Source organism: Halichondria panicea, chromosome 4, assembly GCF_963675165.1.
Source record: "Halichondria panicea chromosome 4, odHalPani1.1, whole genome shotgun sequence".
Taxonomy (NCBI): domain Eukaryota; kingdom Metazoa; phylum Porifera; class Demospongiae; order Suberitida; family Halichondriidae; genus Halichondria; species Halichondria panicea.
In genome coordinates this window covers 1,458,575-1,481,323 of record NC_087380.1, presented here as the reverse complement: position 1 = coordinate 1,481,323, position 22,749 = coordinate 1,458,575, and the positions used below count along the sequence as shown (strand labels likewise).

The 22,749-nt window shown below is 40.4% G+C and overlaps 6 protein-coding genes and 1 long non-coding RNA gene across 8 annotated transcripts in view; 6 read left to right on the top strand and 1 right to left on the bottom strand.

The window, feature by feature from the left end:
* The window catches only part of LOC135334955 (HEAT repeat-containing protein 1-like), a 61,065-nt gene that overhangs the window by 24,454 nt on the left and 13,862 nt on the right, over positions 1-22,749 (top strand). The gene's annotated exons all lie outside the window — the stretch shown is intronic.
* Positions 1,184-11,403, top strand: LOC135335005 (merozoite surface protein 2-like). The gene is made up of 2 exons (XM_064530407.1): positions 1,184-1,265; positions 10,672-11,403. The coding sequence occupies exon 2, from the start codon at positions 10,684-10,686 to the stop codon at positions 11,317-11,319; it is 636 nt and encodes a 211-aa protein (XP_064386477.1). The 5' UTR covers positions 1,184-1,265; positions 10,672-10,683; the 3' UTR covers positions 11,320-11,403.
* On the top strand, positions 1,257-1,979 carry LOC135335008 (merozoite surface protein 2-like). The gene has a single exon (XM_064530409.1). The coding sequence runs from the start codon at positions 1,276-1,278 to the stop codon at positions 1,882-1,884; it is 609 nt and encodes a 202-aa protein (XP_064386479.1). The 5' UTR covers positions 1,257-1,275; the 3' UTR covers positions 1,885-1,979.
* Positions 3,139-3,824, bottom strand: LOC135335021 (uncharacterized). The gene is made up of 2 exons (XR_010394416.1): positions 3,674-3,824; positions 3,139-3,370 (listed from the first exon to the last, which is right to left on the bottom strand). It is a non-coding gene; the product is annotated as an uncharacterized LOC135335021 (long non-coding RNA).
* LOC135334995 (uncharacterized) lies at positions 11,967-22,403 on the top strand. Its single transcript, XM_064530393.1, has 2 exons — positions 11,967-19,235; positions 19,399-22,403. Exon 1 carries the CDS (start codon positions 12,321-12,323, stop codon positions 13,242-13,244), a length of 924 nt encoding a protein of 307 aa, XP_064386463.1. The 5' UTR covers positions 11,967-12,320; the 3' UTR covers positions 13,245-19,235; positions 19,399-22,403.
* LOC135334996 (uncharacterized) lies at positions 19,557-22,403 on the top strand. Its single transcript, XM_064530394.1, has one exon. The coding sequence runs from the start codon at positions 19,614-19,616 to the stop codon at positions 20,466-20,468; it is 855 nt and encodes a 284-aa protein (XP_064386464.1). The 5' UTR covers positions 19,557-19,613; the 3' UTR covers positions 20,469-22,403.
* LOC135335002 (merozoite surface protein 2-like) lies at positions 21,460-22,403 on the top strand. Its single transcript, XM_064530402.1, has one exon. The coding sequence runs from the start codon at positions 21,460-21,462 to the stop codon at positions 22,141-22,143; it is 684 nt and encodes a 227-aa protein (XP_064386472.1). The 3' UTR covers positions 22,144-22,403.

Genomic DNA, 22,749 nt, shown 5'->3' with positions numbered 1-22,749 from the left:
CCATAATTACTAACCATTACTTAGCCACCTCAAGTATAAGCGTATTGTACTAATACAGAGGTGTTATAATTATGCAATCTAGCGCTCGAGGGGAGTACCCTAAACTACTATTTATAGACACAATAGGGGCGTGTCACCAATGATTATGTAAACAAGCACACAATGTACACATGCATGCAGTGTTATAATGCATGCAGTGTTTTACAATACAAGCAGGTCGTTCTCCACCGGCAATGGCCACGGCTCTAAAACCAAAGAGGGCGACAGTTGACCTCAAGGCAAAGGCCTGAACCAAGGTGTTGGCTGCCTTGGAAACGTTGAGTCGTGGTCACTATCCTAATTATGCCCATGTAAATATAAGAGACAAACAGCAGATGAAGGAAATTATAACGATCACGGTTGAACTGGAAGCTGAGTGTACTGTTCCTGAGTCACAAGTGGTAGATGCCAATCACTTGTTGGAAGGACACACGTTTGCCCACCACCCAACACGACAAATCAAACATGTCGACCAAATTGATGTAGACATGGGTGCTAATGGTGGCCTTGTCAAGCTTCTAAAACTTGTCAGTCCATTTGCTGCGAAGGCTGGCATTCATATCAAGAAAGGTCAGAAAGAAGAGCAGAAGTTTGATAGAGAAGTTCACCCCCCTGAGGCAATATTGGAGCATGCACAAGGGAAGAACTATTGTAACTATCGAGTTAAAGTTTCTGTTCAAGGGAATTTCCCAATACGTGTGCATCGGCACAGGCTGTCTAGACATGCAACGACAATATTGGCTCAAGAAGTGCTGGCTCAACTTCCTGAATTCAGCTATGACGAAGCAAACAATTTAGCTAGTTGTGTTGTCGTAGTTGACCCTGTAAGTTCTTGTGATGTTACTAGGATTAGACCCGCTAGTGTATGATTACATGGTCTGTGTTTGTGTGTGTGTGTGTGTGTGTGTGTGTGTGTGTGTGTGTGTGTGTGTGTGTGTGTGTGTGTGTGTGTGGTTATTTATTGTTTGTGTGCGTACGCGTGTGTATGCATGTGTGTGGCTTGTGGCTACATTGTATTCTATGATTGACATTCCTAGAATTTGCACTGATCAATGAATAATTATAAACTGCATGTGATGTACTGTAGTGTTTATATGCCATATCATGTGACAGCTAGCTAAGCAAAAAAAGTACACGTGTTTGTGTGTTTTCTAGCTGTATAGGACTCCATAGTTAGAGAACTAGTCCAGAACTGAACTTTTGTTAACTGTTGGGACATCTTTAGCCTTGTTTAAAATGTCTGACCCTGAAGAGGACGTTAAAGCTCGCATCCAACCCAAGATACAAGCAGCTGTTGAGACTGTAGCCAGAGAGAGGCGACCTAATGGATTCCGTGTAGACAAAGGTGACTTTAAGAGGCTCATGGAAGTCATCACGATTAAGAGAATAAGATCTAATGAGAATTGTTCCTCGTCAATGTCCCTACATGCACACAGAGTGGACCTCAGTGTTCAGGCCGATCTACAAATTCGTGTATACCCTATGTCTCCAGTCAAGAAAGGAGCGGCCATTGGAGGTGGTGCTGGTGCGGCAGTCGGTGCTGCCGGAGGCACTGCTGGAGGCATAGCTGCGGGGGCTGTGATTGGCTCTGTTGTGCCAGTGGCAGGGACGATTATAGGTGGAATTATCGGTGGGGTTGCCGGTTTCTTTGGTGGTCTTGCTGCCGGGGGAAGTGTTGGAGCAGGCGCAGGTGCGGGGATCGGAGCAGCTGATAGTAACAACAGACACACTATTATTTGTGCTTCTGAAGTTTTTGTGAAGTTTGAAGAATACTCGACTGGCAAGAACCACAACACTTGTCACTGTGTACTGACCGCACCCACCCAGTGGCGACGAGGGACCTGACAACGAGAAAAAATAATGATACTGTAGAATCTAGTACAGGACTTAATTGTATATTGTGCTCACATTTGCCTCATTCATGATAATTATTATACGAATGTGTTGACTGCATGTGAATCAGTAAATTTCATGACAACGTAAGCACTAGCTGGAAGAGCTCTTAATATTAGCTTAGCAATTGCTGTGAAAAAGCTCCTGAATGAATACATGTAGTTTTATCGTTTAAGAGCTTAATTGGAATTTTGATTGGTTTGGAACGACCACTAATTACTTCCGGTATAGCTTCCGCAGTAAAATTTTGCTGCAGTTAATTGACCAATCACACTGTTTGTATGGATATACAGTGCATTCTACCCTCGATCAGGTATTGTGCACCATACAAACGTTTTATTATATAGTCTGCTATAACGTGTGCTAATAATTATATAATAAATTATATACCTTTAATAGCTGTTGGATTGTTACTGTGTATGTTAATCTAATTGCTTGTGTGCAATGTGGAAGCTGAAAATTAACCTTGACGATTATTTTTCATGTGTACCGATATCAATATCGTTATTAATTTCGGTGCACGTGCTAACTTGGAGCTGCTACACCATAATAATTATGTATATAACTAGACTGTCTGCCAGTATAATCATTATGCCGCAAGCGAGGTATACGGTAGTGTGTTTGTGTGTGTCTGTGTGTGTAGACTGCTACAGCTGCTCAAGGATCAATGAAGTGCAAGTATAAGAGTTTCTATAGGCTTCTATAGTCATGTTTTCATTCGTGGATTTGCAAAATAATGCTTCGTTCTCGAGTTATGCCTAGTTTTGCTTACTTGGAATGCCATTGCAGCCTTTTCAGAAGAGCACGTAGCCAAACTTGTTTACCGAGTGTTGCTACTCTACTTAGTAGTTAGCTCTGCACTAGAACGCTAGCTATTGGTAGCTGCAAGAGTGAGAAGAGAGCTGCAAGGCTCTGCTACTAGCCATTAATAAGAGAACGGTTAGCCAGGCAATTTAACCGTTTCGCTACGCACGATTCAGCATGAAAATTAGGAGGTGGGGCTGGACATTACTGCACACACATTGGCAGCTTATGCAAGTGAATTCCATGACTTGTACATGTAAGTCTTAGCTTAGGCAAGGGTGCAAAGACTTCTAGTGGTATTTTTCTTCTATAGAGGTAGTCTTCTACGTCAGCAGACCAAAGGAATCCAGAATGCTGGAAATACTTATGCAAGCAGTGTGTTTCAGTGTTTAGTTAACCATGCATGGGCATCAATTTTTATGAATATATGGTGAGGCATATTGCAGAAAGCCACTGTGCAATTCAGATAACACATGCACAATAATTAATTATAAGGAAATTATAATTAAATCTTAGCTAAGACTTAGCGGCTATACAAATGTTATGTTGTAGCATAGCTACAAACGTTTTGTTGTATAGCAGTAAATCCACATACAGTGCAGTAGAGTTTCTGAGTGGCGTCGACAATGTGTACCTGAAAGGAAAGCAATAAAGACATCAAGTGTTTTTGTGTAGTCACTGTATTTATATACAGACATTAATATTTGCTTGTTGCTGGACGTCCTGACAATGCACATGCTTTTTTAAACCAAATGGACAGTGCAGTTTGTGCAGGGCATAACGAAGGTAATAAGATTTACGTTACATACGAAAGTGTTCGATAATGCTACGTCTTTTAGATCAGAGAAGGTGCTAAGGAGTCTTGCTTTTTATGGTACATACAGAACTAATCTACAGACACACATGCACACGTGCAGACACACACTTTAAAACTTACTTTAATACCAAAATTTCAATCCATCAGAGAGTCCAGTAGATACAAGGGCTTAGCCTGTCCATACAGTCATAGAGATGACTAGCTCTTAGTAACAAGAGCAAGCTGACGCCTGGCTATCTCCCAGCTGAGCCCAGGGCTGAGACAATCTCCACATACACACACACAATGCACAGAGACATTCCAGAGACATTCCATGGTAGTGCTGACTCAGCGTTGAAAAAGGGTTAAATTGCCTGGCTATATAACCGTTCTCTTATATGGCTAGTGCTCTGCTGATGGCAGCCATTAATTTTAGACTTGAACTTTGGCATCGATCGTTTTTAACAACAATCATGGTCAATCATTACCCACTCTTTGAGTTTGCATGCAGCAAATTGTTCATCATGTGTAAGCATTAGTAGCTTTATGTTATGTAGCTTTGGCACCTCCACCGAGGCATCAGCACCTGCGGTGCACGTGTGTGAGATTAAATGTATAGATAGTAGGAATTGACAGTAATAATATTCATATCAAGGGTATAAAGTCAATGAATTTCACACTTGGTTTTAGGGCGTGTTTCAGTTTATAGATAGTTTAAACCCCGTTATAAAGGAGCCCCACCTACCCAGGTTGAGGAATTCCCTTACATAAACAACAAACACTGAACAAGTTTATTTTGAGCCATAGAGTTATTTTTCCTATGTAGAATCTCCATTGTTTATCATGCTAGAATAAAATGGCTGAAGATCGTATAGAGCTCGGATTAATGCTGAAATCAAAAAGAAAGTGAAGCCTACTGTCGAAATTGTGGCCAGAGAAAAATTTAAATCATGTCACATTGACAGAGATGACTTGCAGACATTCCTCGATGCTATTAGTGTGACAAGAATTGAGCCTGCCGCCCCATCACGTGTACTCCAGGGTCAAAAATATGTTGAGACAAATCTAACTGGTCAAGAATACTTGTTTCCAGGCAACCCCTCACGACAGAAAGAGAAAAAGTTTAAGGCGAGTGCAGGAGCACATTCAAACTTAACTCACCCAGTGGTAGGTGCTAGAGCTAAAGGTAAAGCCAGTTGGACTGCAACTGAACAGCTTCAAGAGCAACCAATAACTGTTTCACGTATGGCCCAAAGGACACTTGCTCAAAACTCCGTACATCACGCTTATAAGCTTCATCTAACGGTTAAAGCTGACTGTGAGATTCGAGTGTATTGTACTACGCCACTTGTGATTGGTGCTTCAACAGCTGGTAGTCTTGGTGCTGTCGGAGGTACTGCTGGAGGGATAGCTGCAGGGGCTGCGGTTGGATCGATTGTGCCGGTGGCAGGGACGATTGTGGGTGGAATTGTTGGTGGTATTTTGGGTGCTGTGGGTGGTCTTATTTTAGGCAGCTCTGCTGGAGCGGGAGCAGGTGTGGGCTTTGGAGCTGTCCATAGCAGCAGAACATACAAGGTGATGCAAGCTAGCGATATTTTCAAAAAGATGCGTGATTCGCCAGGCAACAAAAACACCAGTGCTTTGCAGTGTACTATTGTTGCTAACTTTGTTGACCCTTTAGAGGAACGTGCATTAACACCTGCTACAAATAAAGAATAACTTTTGAACTATTTTACGCTGCTAGTTATGTTAGGGCTATTGAGTTAGCATGCTAATACATTCATAGGAATTCCTGCACTTACGTATACTGTTGAGCATTATGTTCATTGAGTATAGATAGCCTATAATAATAACTAATGCCCTAAGGGACTTGAGATTTCAGGGAATTCATTCATATGCAGACATGCATCTATCTATTAGCTTGTAGTTTCATAGCATGTGTTAGCATTTGTACTGTGTTATAATTATAATTATTAAGTTTCAGTGATATTGTTAAAGTTCTCCAGGTGTGCAAACAAAATAATGAACGATACTAGCACGAACTCTAAATGTTGAATTCGTTCTCACATGCATGCTTGTATGTTTTGTTTTGTATTTGGATAGCTCAGCAAGTGCTATGAAATCGTGTGGAAGTGAACTATATATATATTATATAGCTAGTTATGTTGTCATAGTTGACTCTCGCTAGTCTAGCATTTATGCTAGCCTTTCAATAGCTATTACCGTAGGCTATTGTTATGCTAGTGTTATTCCCAGGACTGGCTTTGGTGGTGCATGTGTACAGTATAATTTTGTTTGCAGATCAACTGTTGTAGTGAGAGTTTACTTTGTTTGACAAAGCACAACACTGTTCTCGATCTTTATTGGTTGATATAAATCACCTATGAAATGTATAACCGTAATAACTCATGTGTTATTTTTTATATCGTAGTGATAATTATATCAGTTGCTGTCGCTTCTATGACCTAGACCAAAGAGATTACGAAGTACATGTACATAACTGTGACCACAAGGGCTTTAACCAGAGGAGGGTTGCATGGCCACGCCTCATCATTCATGTGACATTCCTAAGCCTAAGATGTCTGCTCTTTGTACGTGTGTAACTATAATTATGTACATATGTACTGTGCAATAGATACAACTATGTAATCTTGCTAGTTTTAGTTAGTCAATGAAAGCTAGCACCTAGAATTGATCATGCATGCATCCAGGAGCAATTAGGCTAATTAAAACACTTGATTAGCTGGCTCAGCATTAACAAACCTATAGGCCTACACGTGAACGGAATGTAATTAAAGTGCTCAATCAAGCCTAATTGCTCCTTCCTGTCGTACCTCCTCTGATGGATATCTGTGGGTGTATTGGATTTGTTTACCCTAGTACAGTTCTATGTATTCGAGGGAATACATAGAATTGCACGAGGGTAGTACAAGTCCAATACACCCACAGATATCTATGGTACATACGCATAATGTACATCAGTACATCATTGTAAACAATATGAGAGTGAATAGTGAAAGTAAATTGTTTTGTTCCTAGGTCTGTGTACTATTTATTTTGCAAACCCTGCAGGAAACCACCAATTGCACGGTCACTGGTTTAGAGCATGTGCTGCATGTGTTAGAGCAATTAGTTCTCTGATTAGCTTCAATGTTCATAGTACATGAGTGGAAGTTACATCCTCCACACATGTCTCATACTTCCTTCACGTGAGTACAGTGCTTATTAGGGAACTGCTTAGTCATCGCTAGCTAATCTGTCAATTGTTTTCAAGCCCATAAGCCAACTGTCATTTTTAAAACTCGATACTTGTTATAGTGCAGCTATCAAGCAGTATTATGGCTAGTAAGGATACATGCCCGGCACTGATGCCGATTATGGGTGATACTGAAATTTTATCTGATCTGGAAAATGCTCTGGAACGTGCTGGTGGTGAAAGTTACTCTCTCTTATCAGAAAACGAAAAAACTAAGCTCTTTAAGAACCTAGATCGAAAGTTTATTAAAAAAGAAGAAATAGATTTCATTCCTTCAAAGATTTACGAAGAAACAAACAACCTTGACACTAAATTTCAAGTTGGAGGTGATCACACTGGATCAGACAGCAATGAACAGCAAATGAGTGGTTCCGCTGAAGGCTCAACTAACGGGGGTGTGATGGCAGCTAGTACTAATATCAGTGCTTCTAAACAAATAAAGTCGAGTAGTGAGTGTGTCACACGTAGTCAGCCCCTCCCTGCTAAGTCATCACTACGTCGTGAGACAGGATATTACACCTATTCCTGTACATTTAAAGTATCTTTAAGAAATGATTGTACCGTTCGTTTCACCAAGTGGAGAAATTTGCATTGGCTGTACTTCTGGTTGTGGGGGAGCTCTTCGATTGACCCTGGAAATTTAGTTGACTCTGTGAACGTGAATGGCTATATAAAGACTGTTTCTGGTCAACATGTGCTTAGTAAGCTCAATGGGTGGAATAAAGAAGACAAAGCGGCTACAATCACGTTTTATACCACAGTGGAAGGTGATCGTAATAAGACTTATGAACTTGACGAGTTCGGTAAAATAAAAAGCGAGAGCATATGGAGGACAACTATATAGGTAGTTGTGTTGTCTTAGTTCACTCTATAAGTTATTAATTGTGCTATTACATTCACCAGCTAGTACCGTATAGCGGGTATATTTCGAGGGTATAAATGTTCGTGATTTTCGCGGATTAGGCATGTACCGCGCACATTTATAACCACACATTTAATATCGTATGCATGCAGCCACTATTCCACTAAATCCGCAAAAACCTTTCTGAAGGCATTTCCGCGAAAATTTCTACCCTCGAAATACACCCGCTACCGTATTACTAGAATATTTTGCGGATGAAAAACCTTTGTGAATGAGCCAAATCAGCAGAAAAAATTGACCTTTTGCGATCTAACTATTGAGTTCTGGCAACGATCGTATGTATTTACTAGTAATAATGTAGGTTTTGCGATTGTTGCGAATTGATCAAAGCTCGCATATATGTTTGATGCTCGCAAAACATTCTAGTAATACTGTATACGATTGTAACACTGTGTGCGTGTGGTTATTTATTGTTTGTATGCGTGCGTGTGGCTTGTGGCTATGTATATCTGATGGTGGTTGACATTCCTTGCACTGATCAATGAATATAATTATGTACTGTTATGCCATGTCATGTGACAGTTAGCTAGCAAACAAACTAGGAAATCTATTCACGGTTTTATACTAGCTATAGTTGTATAGGAACTCCACAGTTAGAGAACTATAGTCCTGAACTGAGCTTTTGGGACATTAGTTTACAAAATGTCTGACCCTGAAGAGGATGTTAAAGCTCGCATCCAACGGTGGGGACCATCATAGGTGGATTTATTGGTGGGATTGTCGGTGGTATAAGTGGTCTTGTTGCAGGGGCAGGTGTTGGAGTAGGTGCTGTTTCTGGTATTAAAATGATTGGCACTAAGTACAGAGGGGATTTAATTTTCGTTCCCATTTCTGAAGGTTTTGCAAAGTTTGAAGAGTATTCAAGTGACAAGACTCATAACATTTGTCGTTGTGTACTGACTGCACCCACCCAGTGCCCAAGTGGCGACAAGGGACCAGACATTGAACGATACCAGCACGAACTCTAAATATTGAATTCATTCTCACATGCATGCCATATTTACTTGTATATTTCGTTTTGTATTTGGATAGCTCAGCAAGTGCTATGAAATCGTGTGGAAGTGAACTAGTTATATATATGGCTAGTTATGTTGTCATAGTTGATAATTGTGCTATTGCTATTGGATTAGACCAGCTAGTAATGTGTTTTGTAACTCTCTATGTGATGTGGTTATTTATTGTTGTGGCTTGTATATTTGATGTGGTTGACATTCCTAAACTTTGCACTGATCAATGAATATAATTGTAATGTTACGCTATATCAACCGCCATAGATTGTAAAGAGTTTTTTATTTATTTATTGTCATTCTTTTTATAGATTGATATTATAATTATGTGGTATGTATACTTGAATTGTATAAGTATTATATAATTATAGCATGTGTTGTGTATAGTAATTCGTTTGAATGTGAGTAAGAACTACGAGTTGTACATACAGACCGTGTAGTGCGAACTTTTCAATAAATTTCGTGCTACCGTTTACTAGAATGTTTTGCAGGTAAAACCTTTGCGAATGAGCCAAATCAGCAGAAAATTTGACCCTTTGCAATCTAACTATTGCGTTCTGGCAAGGATCGTGTGTATTTACTAGTAATAATTTAGGTTTTGCGGATTTAATTGTTACGAATTGATCAACCCTCTATATTATATAGATGGCTTGAGGATACAAATTATTGTGCTGCTGGCTCTAGAATGTAAAGTACGTAGGATCATTCTAGTTAGGTCAGGACATGAGGTATCTACGGGTTATAGTTTCCCTCATCCATAATTACTAACCATTACTTGGCCACCTCAAGTATAAGCGTATTGTACTAATACAGAGGTGTTATAATTATGCAATCTAGCGCTCGAGGGGAGTACCCTAAACTACTATTTATAGACACAATAGGGGCGTGTCACCAATGATTATGTAAACAAGCACACAATGTACACATGCATGCAGTGTTATAATGCATACAGTGTTAAATACAAGCAGGTCGTTCTCCACCAGCAATGGCCACGGCTCTAAAACCAAAGAGGGCGACAGTTGACCTCAAGGCAAAGGCCTGGACCAAGGTGTTGGCTGCCTTGGAAACGTTGAGTCGTGGTCACTATCCTAATTATGCCCATGTAAATATAAGAGACAAACAGCAGCTGAAGGAAATTATAACGATCACGGTTGAACTGGAAGCTGAGTGTACTGTTCCTGAGTCACAAATGGTAGATGCCAATCACTTGTTGGAAGGACACAAGTTTGCCCACCACCCAACACGAAAAATCGAACATGTCGACCAAATTGATGTAGACGTGGGTGCTAATGGTGGCCTTGTCAAGCTTCTAAAACTTGTCAGTCCATTTGCTGCGAAGGCCGGCATTCATATCAAGAAAGGTCAGAAAGAAGAGCAGAAGTTTGATAGAGAAGTTCACCCCCCTGAGGCAATATTGGAACACGCACAAGGGAAGAACTATTGCAACTATCGAGTTAAAGTTTCTGTTCAAGGAAATTTCCCGATACGTGTGCATCGACACTGGCTGTATAGACATGCAACGACAATATTGGCTCAAGAAGTGCTGGCTCAGCTTCCTGAATTCAGCTATGACGAAGCAAACAATTTAGCTAGTTGTGTTGTCGTGGTTGACCCTATAAGTTCTTGTGATGTTACTAGGATTAGACCTGCTAGTGTATGATTACATGGTCTGTGTTTGTGTGTGTGTGTGTGGTTATTTATTGTTTGTGCGTGTGTATGCATGTGTGTGGCTTGTGGCTACATTGTATTCTATGGTTGACATTCCTAGAATTTGCACTGATCAATGAATAATTATAAACTGCTGTGATGTACTGTAGTGTTTATATGCCATATCATGTGACAGCTATAGCTAAGCAAAAAAAGTACACATGTGTTTGTGTGTTTTCTAGCTGTATGGACTCCATAGTTAGAGAACTAGTCCAGAACTGAACCTTTTGTAATACTCATCTTTAGCCTTGTTTACAAAATGTCTGACCCCAAAGAGAACGTTAAAGCTCACATCCAACCCAAGATACGAGCAGCTGTTGAGACTGTAGCCAGAGAGAGACGACCTAATGGATTCCGTGTAGACAAAGGTGACTTTGAGAGGTTGATGGAAGTTATCACGATTGAGAGGATAAGATCTAATGAGAATTGTTCCTCGTCAATGTCCCTACATGCACACAGAGTGGACCTCAGTGTTCAGGCCGATCTACAAATTCGTGTATACCCCATGTCTCCAGTCAAGAAAGGAGCGGCCATTGGAGGTGGTGCTGGTGCAGCTGTTGGTGCTGCCGGAGGTACCGCTGGAGGCATAGCTGCGGGGGCTGTGATTGGCTCTGTTGTGCCAGTGGCTGGGACGATCATAGGTGGAATTATCGGTGGGGTTGCCGGTTTCTTTGGTGGTCTTGCTGCCGGGGGAAGTGTTGGAGCAGGCGCAGGTGCGGGGATCGGAGCAGCTGATAGTAACAACAGACACACTATTATTCGCGCTTCTGAAGTTTTTGTGAAGTTTGAAGAATACTCGACTGGCAAGAACCACAACTCTTGTCACTGTGTACTGACCGCACCCACCCAGTGCCCAAGTGGCGACGAGGGACCTGACAACGAGAAAAAAGAATGATACTAGAATCTAGTACATGCAGGACTCTGTTTCATTGTGTGTTGTTCTCATAATTATTTGCCTAATTATTATACATAATTATTGTGTTGTCTTATGAATCAGTTTTGTTGTGTTGTGTTTAACATGTACAGTTATAATTATTAACACTCATGACAACGTAAGCGCTTGTATTGGTATAGTATTGGCGCTGCAAATGCTGTGAAAAACTTCCCAAATTAAACTGATGACATAATGTATAATTATAGCATGTTATTATTAGTGACTGCTTGTGTGTAATTATAGGATTGTTGTATTTTGTGTGTATGCGTTTTATGTTACGTACCATCTGTGGCTACTGACAGGATCAATTTCTCCTGCTAATGGCCATTAGATAAACATTAACTTCCTGGAAAGCCTTTATTGTGATATTAATATAGACTTCCCTAGTGTGGAATCTCTATGCATTGTCTATATATATATATATATATAATTATATAGAACAAAATGGCTGAGAATGAGATATCAGAAAGAAAGTGCTGGCTGCAGAGTAAATTTTAATGAGTCATCTCACTCGCATTGACAGAGCTGACTTGCAGACATTCCTCGATGCTATTACTTTAATGGGAATTTAGCCTGTCAATTGCCCCATCATGTGTACTCGGGGGTCAGCAGCACGTTGAGACCAATCTTACTGGACAATAATACTTGTAACCCCTCATGCACGACAGGAAAGGGAGGAGCTTAATTTAATGTGTCTATACTGGCTGTTGGATTGTAGCTATGTTACATTCCTAGACTCTAATTCAGACCCGCAGAGGAGGTTTGGTAGTGCACGCTAAGTTCTAATAAATTATTCGTATCAAGGGTATAAAGTCAATGGATTGCACACTTGTTTTTAGGGCGTCTGTAAACGTTTGTGTTTGGGCTAAATCAATTTATAGATAGTTTAAACTATTGCTCCAGTATACATTCCTATATGTATATGTGCATGGAATCTCCATTGTTTATCATGCTAGAATAAAATGGCTGAAGATACGTTTAGAGCTCGGATTAATGCTGAAATCAAAAAGAAAGTGAAGCCCACTGTCAAAGTCGTGGCCAGAGAAAAATTTAACTCATGTCACATTGACAGAGATGACTTGCAGACATTCCTCGATGCTATTAGTGTGACAAGAATTGAGCCTGTCGCCCCATCACGTGTACACCAGGGTCAAAAACATGTTGAGACAAATCTAACTGGTCAAGAATACTTGTTTCCAGGCAACCCCTCACGACAGAAAGAGAAAAAGTTTAAGGCGAGCACAGGAGCACATTCAAACTTAACTCACCCAGTGGTAGGTGCTAGAGCTAAAGGTAAAGCCAGTTGGACTGCAAATGAACAGCTTCAAGAGCAACCAATAACTATTTCACATATATCCCAAAGGACACTTGATCGAAAGTCCGTACATCACGTTTATAAGCTTCATCTAACGGTTCAAGCCGACTCTGAGATTCGAGTGTATTGTACTAAGCCACTTGTGATTGGTGCATCAACTGTTGGTATTCTTGGTGCCCTCGGAGGTACTGCTGGAGGGATAGCTGCAGGGGCTGCGGTTGGATCGATTGTGCCGGTGGCAGGGACGATTGTGGGTGGAATTGTTGGCGGTATTTTGGGTGCTGTGGGTGGTCTTATTGTAGGCAGCTCTGCTGGAGCGGGAGCAGGTGTGGGCTTTGGAGCTGTCCATAGTAGCAGAACATACAAGATGATGCAAGCTAGCGAAGTTTTCAAAAAGATGCAGGGTTCGCCAGGCAACAAAAGCACCAGTGCTTTGCAGTGTACTATTGTTGCTAACTTTGTTGACCCTTTAGAGGAACGTGCATTAACACCTGCTACAAAAAAAAAAAAAAACTTTTGTGCAATTTTACGCTGCTGGTATATAATAGTTATATCAGGGCTATTGAGTTAGCATGCTAGTATTTTGTGAGATGTTAAAATTCTGCTTCTGCAAATAAACTAACTCTGTATATGTGGTTATTTAGTGTATAGTAAATTTAATGTGTGCTGTTGGATTAAATGTTCATTAATTATTATATTGTTTACATTCCTATAGACTCCGCACTTTTTTGTATTGCTACTGGGCATGGGAAGCATATATGGTATAGCGGAAGGTATAAACTTTCGCGGAATAGCAGCCTTTTTGCAGCATGCATGCATGCGATATTAAATTCATGGCCACGGAACGCTTCCCGAATTCAGCGTTGGTAGTTACCTCAATAATTATGTTATTGTGATATTGCTAGGATTAGACTGGTAAGCCAGTAGAATTTTAACCGTGATCAAGTAAATAATTTAGCTAGTTGTGTGTCATAGTTACCTCAATGCTATTACAGTTAGAACAGTGTATAATTATAGATGTTCTGTATTTTATAACTCTGTGGGTGGTTATACAGCGTATATAGGGTGCTGTGATTAGAGATGCTGTATTGTTACCATGGAGTTTTTTGTAGTTGTAATAACGACCATCAGATATGTACATGCTAACTCCATAGAAAACCTTCTTGGGGCATGTGCTATTGTTATACTAACGTTGTTTGTTTGGCTTACATGCATATGTGAGATTGATAATTCTACTGGCGTGCAAATAAATGTTGTCATAATTATAATGATTGAGTTTGTCATTCTCCTATTATAATATGAATAGCTATTGAGCTACTACCGTATATACGTACATTTGTTGGGGCATGGGAGTAGCTATAGCCTACAAGTAATGCCCTAAGGGACTTGAGATTTCAAGGAATTTAATCACGCAGGCATACATTCATCTATTAATTGTGTCTATATCTCTATTGAAAAGTACTTGCTACCTATAAGCTACCTCACCTTGGATACAACTAGCTAACAGTCTCAAAAACTATTGAAAACGAACAAAAAGCTTGTGCGTATATATAGCTTGAAGCCAGTGCTAAGCTTTTAGCTCTGCGCACTAACTTGTTAATGATAATACATAGGTATAATTATGATGATAATCACCTTAATAAGTGTGTGTGCGTGTGACAGAATGGAGTAGCAGGATTGTTAAAATACTACGGTGAGCAAATAGATTTTGTAACTGAGTGTGTCATTACATATTTAGTGTGGTGATAATCACCTTAATAAGTGTTTGTGCGTGTAACAGAATGGAGTAAAGATTGTTAAAATACTACTGTGTGTAAATATTGGAACTGAGTGTGTCATTACATATCTAGTGTGGTACCTTTAACGTGCACGTGTTGGGTTGTGTCTATAATTATGTTAATGTGCTTACATCTACAAATTCCTGCACTTAATGTGTTGGCAGGAAGTGGATGTGTTCTTTCACTATTACTAGCTATATACGTATCTGTGTTCACTTTAGGCTACAATTAAGGAACTCTACGTTAGATATCTGTTAAGAACTGAGCTGTTGCTACTGTTGAAACATTCAGTTGTGTTTATAAAATGTCTAATCCTGAAGCGGATATTAAAGCTCACATCAAACCCAAGATACGAGCATCTCTTGAGACAGTTGCAAAAGAGAAGCATCCTACTGGATTCGAAATATTAGATGAATTCGAGGAGCTCATGGAAATCATCACGATTGAGAGGATAAGATCTAATAAGAACTGTTCCTCATCCTTATCAATGCCTAACTCCCCTCTACACGCTCACAGAGTTTGTATTAGCGTTCAAGCCGATTTCAAAATTCGTATATATCCCCTGCTTCCAGCCGGAGTAGGAGCGACTGTTGGAGGTACTGTTGGTACTGTCGGAGGTACTGTCGGAGGGATAGCTGCAGGGGCTGCGATTGGCTCCATTGTTCCGGTGGCGGGGAACATCATCGGTGGAATTATTGGTGGGATTGTCGGTAGTTTAAGTGGTTTTGGTTTTGGCGCGGGTGTTGGAGGTGGAACAGGTGCTGCAGTTGGATTAGTTCGTGTTACCACTGTTTGCGCTTCTGACATTTTTCTGAAGTTAGAAGAGTATTCGATGGACAAGAACCACAACATTTGTCGCTGTGTATTGACCGCACCCACCAAGTGCCCAAGTGGCGACGAGGAACCTGACAATTCGGGACCATAAAAATAATTATGTTGCAGAATGATTGTGTTGTTTTCGAATGCCTCAAGTATAGTTGTAAGTTAGCACTCATATAATAACGTGAACACTATAGAAGAGTAGGATTGTCTCAGCAAGTGCTGTGCAAAAGCTTCCCGATTTCAACTGTGATCAAACAAACAATTTAGCTAGCTGTGTTGTCGTAGTTACTTCAATAAGTTCTTGTGCTATAGAACAGTGTATAATTATAGAACATCTATAATTATGTGGGTGCATGGTTATATAGCATATAGGGTAGTGTGATTAGAGATGCTGTATTCTGTGTATAGGTGTGATGCTGTTACCATAGAGTTTTTTGTAGTTGTAATAACGACATCAGATATGTACATGCTAACTCCATAGAAAACCTTCTTGGGGCATGTGCTATTGTTATACTAACATTGTTTGCAGAGAACCATGCATGCGCCTTCTATCAAGGCTCTTGGTCTGCTAACCAGTATGCGCCTATTTGTTGATGTGCGCTTGACCAGATTATACGTTATGTACTTACTGTTGTTGGGGCATGTGAGTAGTGATAATGGTGATTGTGTGGTAGCTAGCTAAAATTAATTATGTTCATTGGGTAGATAGCCTATATAAGTAATGCCCTAAGGGACTTGAGATTTCAGGGAATTCATTCATACATCATCTATTAATTGTGCCTACCCTCTATATTGTAAAGAGCCATGCAGGTTAATAGGCTTCAAAGTCTCCATAGCAGCTTGTAGTTTCATAGCATGTGTTAGCATTTGTACTGTGTTATATAATTATTAAGTTTCAGTGAGATTGTTAAAGTTCTTCACGTGTGCAAACAAAATAATTTTTTTGACTCTGTGTAATTATTTAGCAGGTCATAATTTATACCATAATCGCATGTTGTCCTATTATTCACTGTGATTCGTACAGTGATTAATCGCGTATCAGTAATTGCACGTCGTCAAGGCAGTAATTGCACGTTGTCATTAACGACGTGCAATTACTGCCTTGACGACCGCACGTTCGAATAACGGCCGCGGTTAATCTTTTTACTGAAACTGTAGCTAAAACCTTAAAACTGCATCACAAACGATTAACAATCAATAGTATGGCTACTCGAGTAACAAGCACTGGCAAGGTTAATAGCACTACTAATTATATTATATCCCATGCATGCAGGGTCTTTTCCAAAACTAGGAAATTATGGCCCATTCCAAATTTGATACCATCTAAAAGAGCTCCTTCTAAGCGATCATAAAATCGTTGAATTTGACTTTAGACACTAGTTGATAAGATCTACATGGGAAGTACATGGGAAAAGTGCCGCAGAGCAGGTATACTATGTAACTTACTTAGTGTATACCTAGTATTCCGTTGTCAAGTAATTGTATTGTAGTCAAGCCTCGAGGGCAAGGTTTAAATGAGTTAGACACTGTTTTGTCAGTGTCCATGTGATTTATAGTACTTTTGTATAATCTGTTGGATTGTGGCTATATTATTATGCTGTTTACTACAGAGTCAGGTGGCTGGCTATAACCATCAGATTAATTATAGTTTCAGTATTTCTTCTTAATGTGGAATCTCCATAATATTATACTGCTGTTGGGTTGTAGCTATGACATTCCTAGACTCTGCACTTTTAGGGGGAGCGCTATTAATTACAGCAGCAGGAAGTAGATATGAGTGTATGTTTACAAGCTACGTATATATATATGTGTACTGTCTTAGAAACTCCACAGTTAGAGAACTAGCCCAGAACTACACTGTTGCCTGCCACTGCATGTTGGACATCTTTAGCCTTGTTTACAAATGTCTGACCTTGAAGAGAACGTTAAAGCTCGCATCCAACCCAAGATACGTGCAGCTCTAGAGACATCTGCTAAAGAAAGGCATCCTAATGGATTTAGGATAGACAAAGATGACTTAAAGAGGCTCATGAAAAACATCACGATTGAGAGGATAATATCTAATGACAACTGTAAACCAAACGCCCTCCCACACGCACACAAAGTGTGTGTCAGTGTTCAGGCGGACTTCCAAATTCGTGTATATTCTTCAATTCTGGTCAAGAAAGGAGCAGCTATTGGGTGTTGTGCTGGTGCAACTATTGGTATTTTCGGAGGTACCGTTGGAGGGACCGGTTCAGGAGCATTTTTTGGATTGGTGGTCTTAGCATCGTATAGGGTATTATTTGGACTTATTGGTGGGGTTGTCGGTGGCATAGGTGGTGTTATTGTTGGCAGTGGTTTTGGAGCTTATATTGGTGCGTATGCAGGGGCGGTTAATGGAGCAGCTGATAGTAGCATGGTTTGTGCTTCGCAAGTTTTGGTGAACTTTGACGAGTATTCGAGTGACAGTAACACTTGTCACTGTGTACTGACCGCACCCACCCAGTGCCCAAGTGGCGACGAGGGACCTGACAACGAGGTTCAGAACGATACTAGCACAGAACTCTAAATGTTAAATGTTGAATGATTTTGTTATTATGGCAATAATGATATTTGTAATTGTCCTACCCAAATAAATAAAACTATTATATTCACCTTGATAAGTTAATATCTGGATTAGACAGGTATGCCGCGCCAATACATGTTCTGTAGCGGTTGTAATGTGTGTATGTGATGCCACCATAATTATGTATTTACTTTTCTAACTTCCTGGAAACCGCGGTATTCTTTATTGTGGTATTCATAGACATTCCTCATGTAGAATCTCCATTGGTTATCCTCAGGTGCATTAAGGACTGGGACCAACATAAAAAAGACATTTATAAGAGGCACTTCAACCTGCTGCTGTTTACTGTGTATATTAATCTGTGCAAAACTTTTATGATGAAATGAAACACTGGCTTCCATTCTCTAGGAAAATATTAAAATGAAGCCCCGCCCACTAATTGATCAGTGGGGGTGGTCCGTTTTGTCGAAGCACTATTTCACTTTTCTATTGAAAAATCGGCGTTTAAACACTAAGTCTACTAGCTATTGCTGCTGCTCATTATACTTAGTTCTATCTAAGCTAACAACTCACTCTAGCGCTTAGCCCTCCTGGTCTTTGCAAGGGAGAAATAACAGAAAGTTGTTTGATGTAGCAGTCTCATCTTGGATAGTAGGCTTCCCAGGGACATGGTCAACAATTTTTTGACAAAGTACAGGGATAAATCAGCTAAGGAAGGTTTATGGAAGTCATCTATTGCCTCGCAAGCTTTACTAGAGGGTGTTTTAAACGCCGACTAAGTCACTTCTCTAAACTAGCTGAATAATAATCAAGCTGGCGCTGTGCTAATGCCTCTCGCCATGTTTTTGCTTTCGCTGAAAAGTATTAGAGTGTTATATTAGTTTCTATAATGAATATTAAAGTTAGCTTATCTATATAAAGTCACTGAGAAGAAAAGACTTATTTACATGCATCTATTGCTGTATTATGTGGCTTACCAGGACCTCAAGAAAGAAGAAAATTGATTCTTCCAGGATCTATGTAGTTCAGTGTATATAATATCTAAGAAGAAAAGACCTGTGTACATGCATATTGTTATCTATATTGTTATATGGTGGCTTACCAGGCCTTCAAGACAAAGATGATTCTGCCAGGAGGATCTGGATCTGGATCTTGGATATTATTTCTCACACATGGGGAATGAGCGCGCATGCGCATTACATCCACAGGAATAATTAAAGGGTGTGTCCAAAGAGATCAATTTTCACAAATGGCTACTGCATGCTAGCTAGCTGTTTTAACAGATATTTTCTGAGTATTGTAGCTAACAAAAAGCTAGCGCTTTAGTGCAAGGCCAACTCATATGTTGAATAGAAAGTTTGTGCGGACAGATGATGCTATGAAAGATTCTGAAGAGACTGCAACAGCCTTCAATGTGAGTCAAACTAGCCATAACTCGAGAAAGAAGCTTTAGTTTGCTAATCCACGAATCAAAATCCAAGAGAACGTGGCTAGAAGCCTATAGAAGCTGTTAGCTTTCGTCGCATTGCAACCGTTGAGCAGTTACAGCTGGAACAGACACACACACAGACACACAGTCAGCTTTACCGTATCCCTCGTGCGGCTACGCCTCGAGGCATAATTACTGCAAAATGAAAAGGGAGTTGTATGTTGAAGTAATGAACGCGTGGGCGGAACCATGGCGACCGTGTGGGCGGGGCTTATAATTTGCAAATTCAGCAATAATTGAAGGTCCCAGTCCTTAGTGCACCTGAGTCATGAGTTCCTCGAGTCATTCTAAGTATAGAACAAAATGGCTGAAAATGAGATTACAGCTGAAATCAGAAAGAAAGTGCAGGCTGCTGTTGAAGCTCTGGCCAAAGAAAAGTTTAATGAGTCATCTCACATTGACAGAGCTGACTTACAGACTTTCCTCGATGCTATTAGTGTGATAAGAATTGAGCCTGTCGCCCCATCTTGTGTACTCGAGGGTCAACAACTCGTTGAGACCAATCGTACAGAGCGAGAATACTTGTTTCCAGGCAACCCCTCATTGCAGAGAAAACGGGAGAGTAATGCTAATGCAAGTGGACATTTAAACTTAGTTCACCCACCGTTAACTGGTGCAGTTGAAGGTAGTGTCAGTTTCACTGCAAAGGAACAGCTTGACGAGCAACCAAGACCTATTCCACCTAATGCCCAAAGAACACATGAGCAAAATACCTCAACTCACATTTATAAGCTGTATCTAACTGTTCAAGCCGACTGTCTGGTTCGTGTGTACGGTAGTAAGCCACTTGTGATTGGTGCTTCAACTGGAGGTGGTGTTGGAGCTGTTGCTGGCACTGCCACAGGGATTGCTGGAGGGATAACTGTGGGAGCTTTGGCTGGTTCCGTTGTCCCTGTAGCGGGTACGATTGTGGGCGGAATTATCGGTGGTGTTGTCGGTGCTGTGAGTGGTCTTGTTGTGGGTGCCAGTGCTGGAGTTGGATCAGGTGTTAGCGTTGGAGCTGTCCATAGCAAGAGAACGTACAAGATGATTCAAGCTCGCGAAGTTTTCAAAAAGTTAGAGAATTTCTCAATTGACGGAGCCAATGCCTGTCAGTGTACTATTGTCGCTAACACTCTTAGCTCTTTGGATCACCATATCTTAGAACCTGCTACATGATTAACTTTGTATTCTCCTGAATAAATTGTTGTGTTAGCTATTGAGCTGCTACCATAATTACATTTGTTTGGGCAGGGTGTAGTGATGATGACAATCATGTGGTATATACAGCTTTAGCTAATTATGCTCATTGAGAAGATAGCCTACAAGTAATGCCCTAAGGGGCTTGAGATTTCAGGGAATTCATTCAGACTCAGACATGCATTCATCTGTTGTTATAATACAGCCAGGTTAATGGGCCCGCTAGGTCTCCAATGGCTACCCTCTATAATACAGCCATGCCCTCAAGATCCAGCTTGTGTTTTCATAGCATGTGTTTATTAGTATTTCCTGCTAATACAGTATTTTTTTAGTCTACTTATAATTATTTGTAACTCTATGTGACCATGTGATTATGTTTGGTGTATGTGGTATATGTAGCCTTAAAATAGAGCATCTTTGAACGGCCATAACATTAGTTTCATTGGTCTAATAACGTTAATTAAGTAGAGGCCTTTTAGATAATGTGTTAAAATGAACAGTCTAGTTTGGGCCTGTTTTTCAAAATACCATGGGCTATTTATAGCTCATCGTCTTTTCCCGAAAGTAGGAAAGTATGGCTCGTTCCAAATTTGAGGTTTGAGCATACTATCTAAAAAAGCTCTTTCTAAGCTTTCAGAAAAATCGTTGAATATGGACCATCGGAACTTTAGTTACAAAGCTGACTCTAGTACTTTCAGAACGAAGGGGAACTGCATGTACGTACCATGCATGTGTGTATGCTGTTGGATGTGGCTATTTTATAGATATTGTTTACATTCTTAAACTCTGCACTTTTATGTACTGTTACTGGGAAGCATATACATTACAATAACAGGAAGTGGATGCATGTGTTTGTATGCTTGCACTGTTACTAGCTACGTATATATATCTGTGTGTATACTCTACAAGCAAGAAACTCCACAGTTAGAGAACTAGTCTAGAACTGCTACTATTGGGACATCTTTACAAAATGTCTGATCCTGAAGAGATCATTAAAGCTCGCATCAAGCCCAAGATACGAGCAGCTCTAGAGACAGCTGCAAGAGAGATGCATCCTAATGGATTCCGCATAGACAAAGACAATTTTGAGAGGCTTATGGAAATTATCACGATTGAGAGGATATTACCTAACGACAGCTGTAAACCAAACTCCCCCCCACACGCACACAGAGTGTGTATCAGTGTTCAGGCAGACTTTCAAATTTGTGTGTATCTCGCACTCCCTGTCAAGAAAGGAGCTGCCCTTGCAGGAGATGTTGTCACGGTGGCTGGTGCTACCGGAGGTACCGCTGGAGGGATAGCTGCGGGGGCTCTGATTGGCTCCGTTGTGCCAGGGGCGGGGACTCTAGTAGGCGGACTTATCGGTGGGATTGTCGGTGGCATTGGTGGTCTGTTTGCCGGTGGAAATATTGCGGCAGAATCTAAAGCGGAAGAAGAAGAAGCTAACGACAAACATGACGTTGTTCGCACTACTGAAGTTTTTAAGAAGTTGGAAGAATTTTCGAGCGACAAGAACAACAACACGTGTAGCTGTATGGTGACTGCACACATGCAGTGCCCCGGTATTGTTGACAAGGGAAACCCCCCTGAGGATGTCGTTGATAAGGGAAACCACCCTGAGGACCACCAATCTGACAATGATAAAACAGAGTGATAAATAATCTGCATGAATGGTAGTATATAGATAACTTACCGCTTGAGCTAGACTGATTTGTTTCAGAAGTTACTGTGTATAACCATTCTCATACGAAAACTCTAATGCTGAATGATATTGTGTTGTTCTCATTTGCCTCATTAACTTTGTAATAATTATTCTGAATTATTGATTTTGTTAGAATACTTATGCTTCATGTTTTGAGCAAAAGATCAAACACATGTGTAAAGCATCTAACATTCTTATTATTGACTTTTTAATGGTTACAATAGTACGTAATAATTTTATAGATACACAGATTGGGGTAATCTTAGTGTGTTGATTCGTGGGGTAGATACCCTGGTTCTAATATGGTGTGTATTGTAGACTAAGCCATAGGTCTATTCACCACAAACAAAGAATCTACAGTCTTAATATTCATATATTGCATGGCTTCAGATCAAAGCTATAGGGAAAGTCCTTATATATGTATTATCGTAGGGTGGCCCACGCAACTAATCAGTTGTTGCATCATCACTGGGTGCAGCATGCCAGTTGTGTTGGCTGGAGTTGTGATTAGTGGTCTAGCTGTGTCATCCTAATACACCACTGGTTTGGCCGTGTCAT

What these genes read in the sequence shown, in the direction of transcription:
- LOC135334996 (XM_064530394.1), top strand. Translation starts at nt 19,614, where the DNA reads ATGGCTGAAAATGAGATTACAGCTGAAATCAGAAAGAAAGTGCAGGCT.
- LOC135334995 (XM_064530393.1), top strand. Translation starts at nt 12,321, where the DNA reads ATGGCTGAAGATACGTTTAGAGCTCGGATTAATGCTGAAATCAAAAAG.
- LOC135335005 (XM_064530407.1), top strand. Translation starts at nt 10,684, where the DNA reads ATGTCTGACCCCAAAGAGAACGTTAAAGCTCACATCCAACCCAAGATA.
- LOC135335002 (XM_064530402.1), top strand. Translation starts at nt 21,460, where the DNA reads ATGTCTGATCCTGAAGAGATCATTAAAGCTCGCATCAAGCCCAAGATA.
- LOC135335008 (XM_064530409.1), top strand. Translation starts at nt 1,276, where the DNA reads ATGTCTGACCCTGAAGAGGACGTTAAAGCTCGCATCCAACCCAAGATA.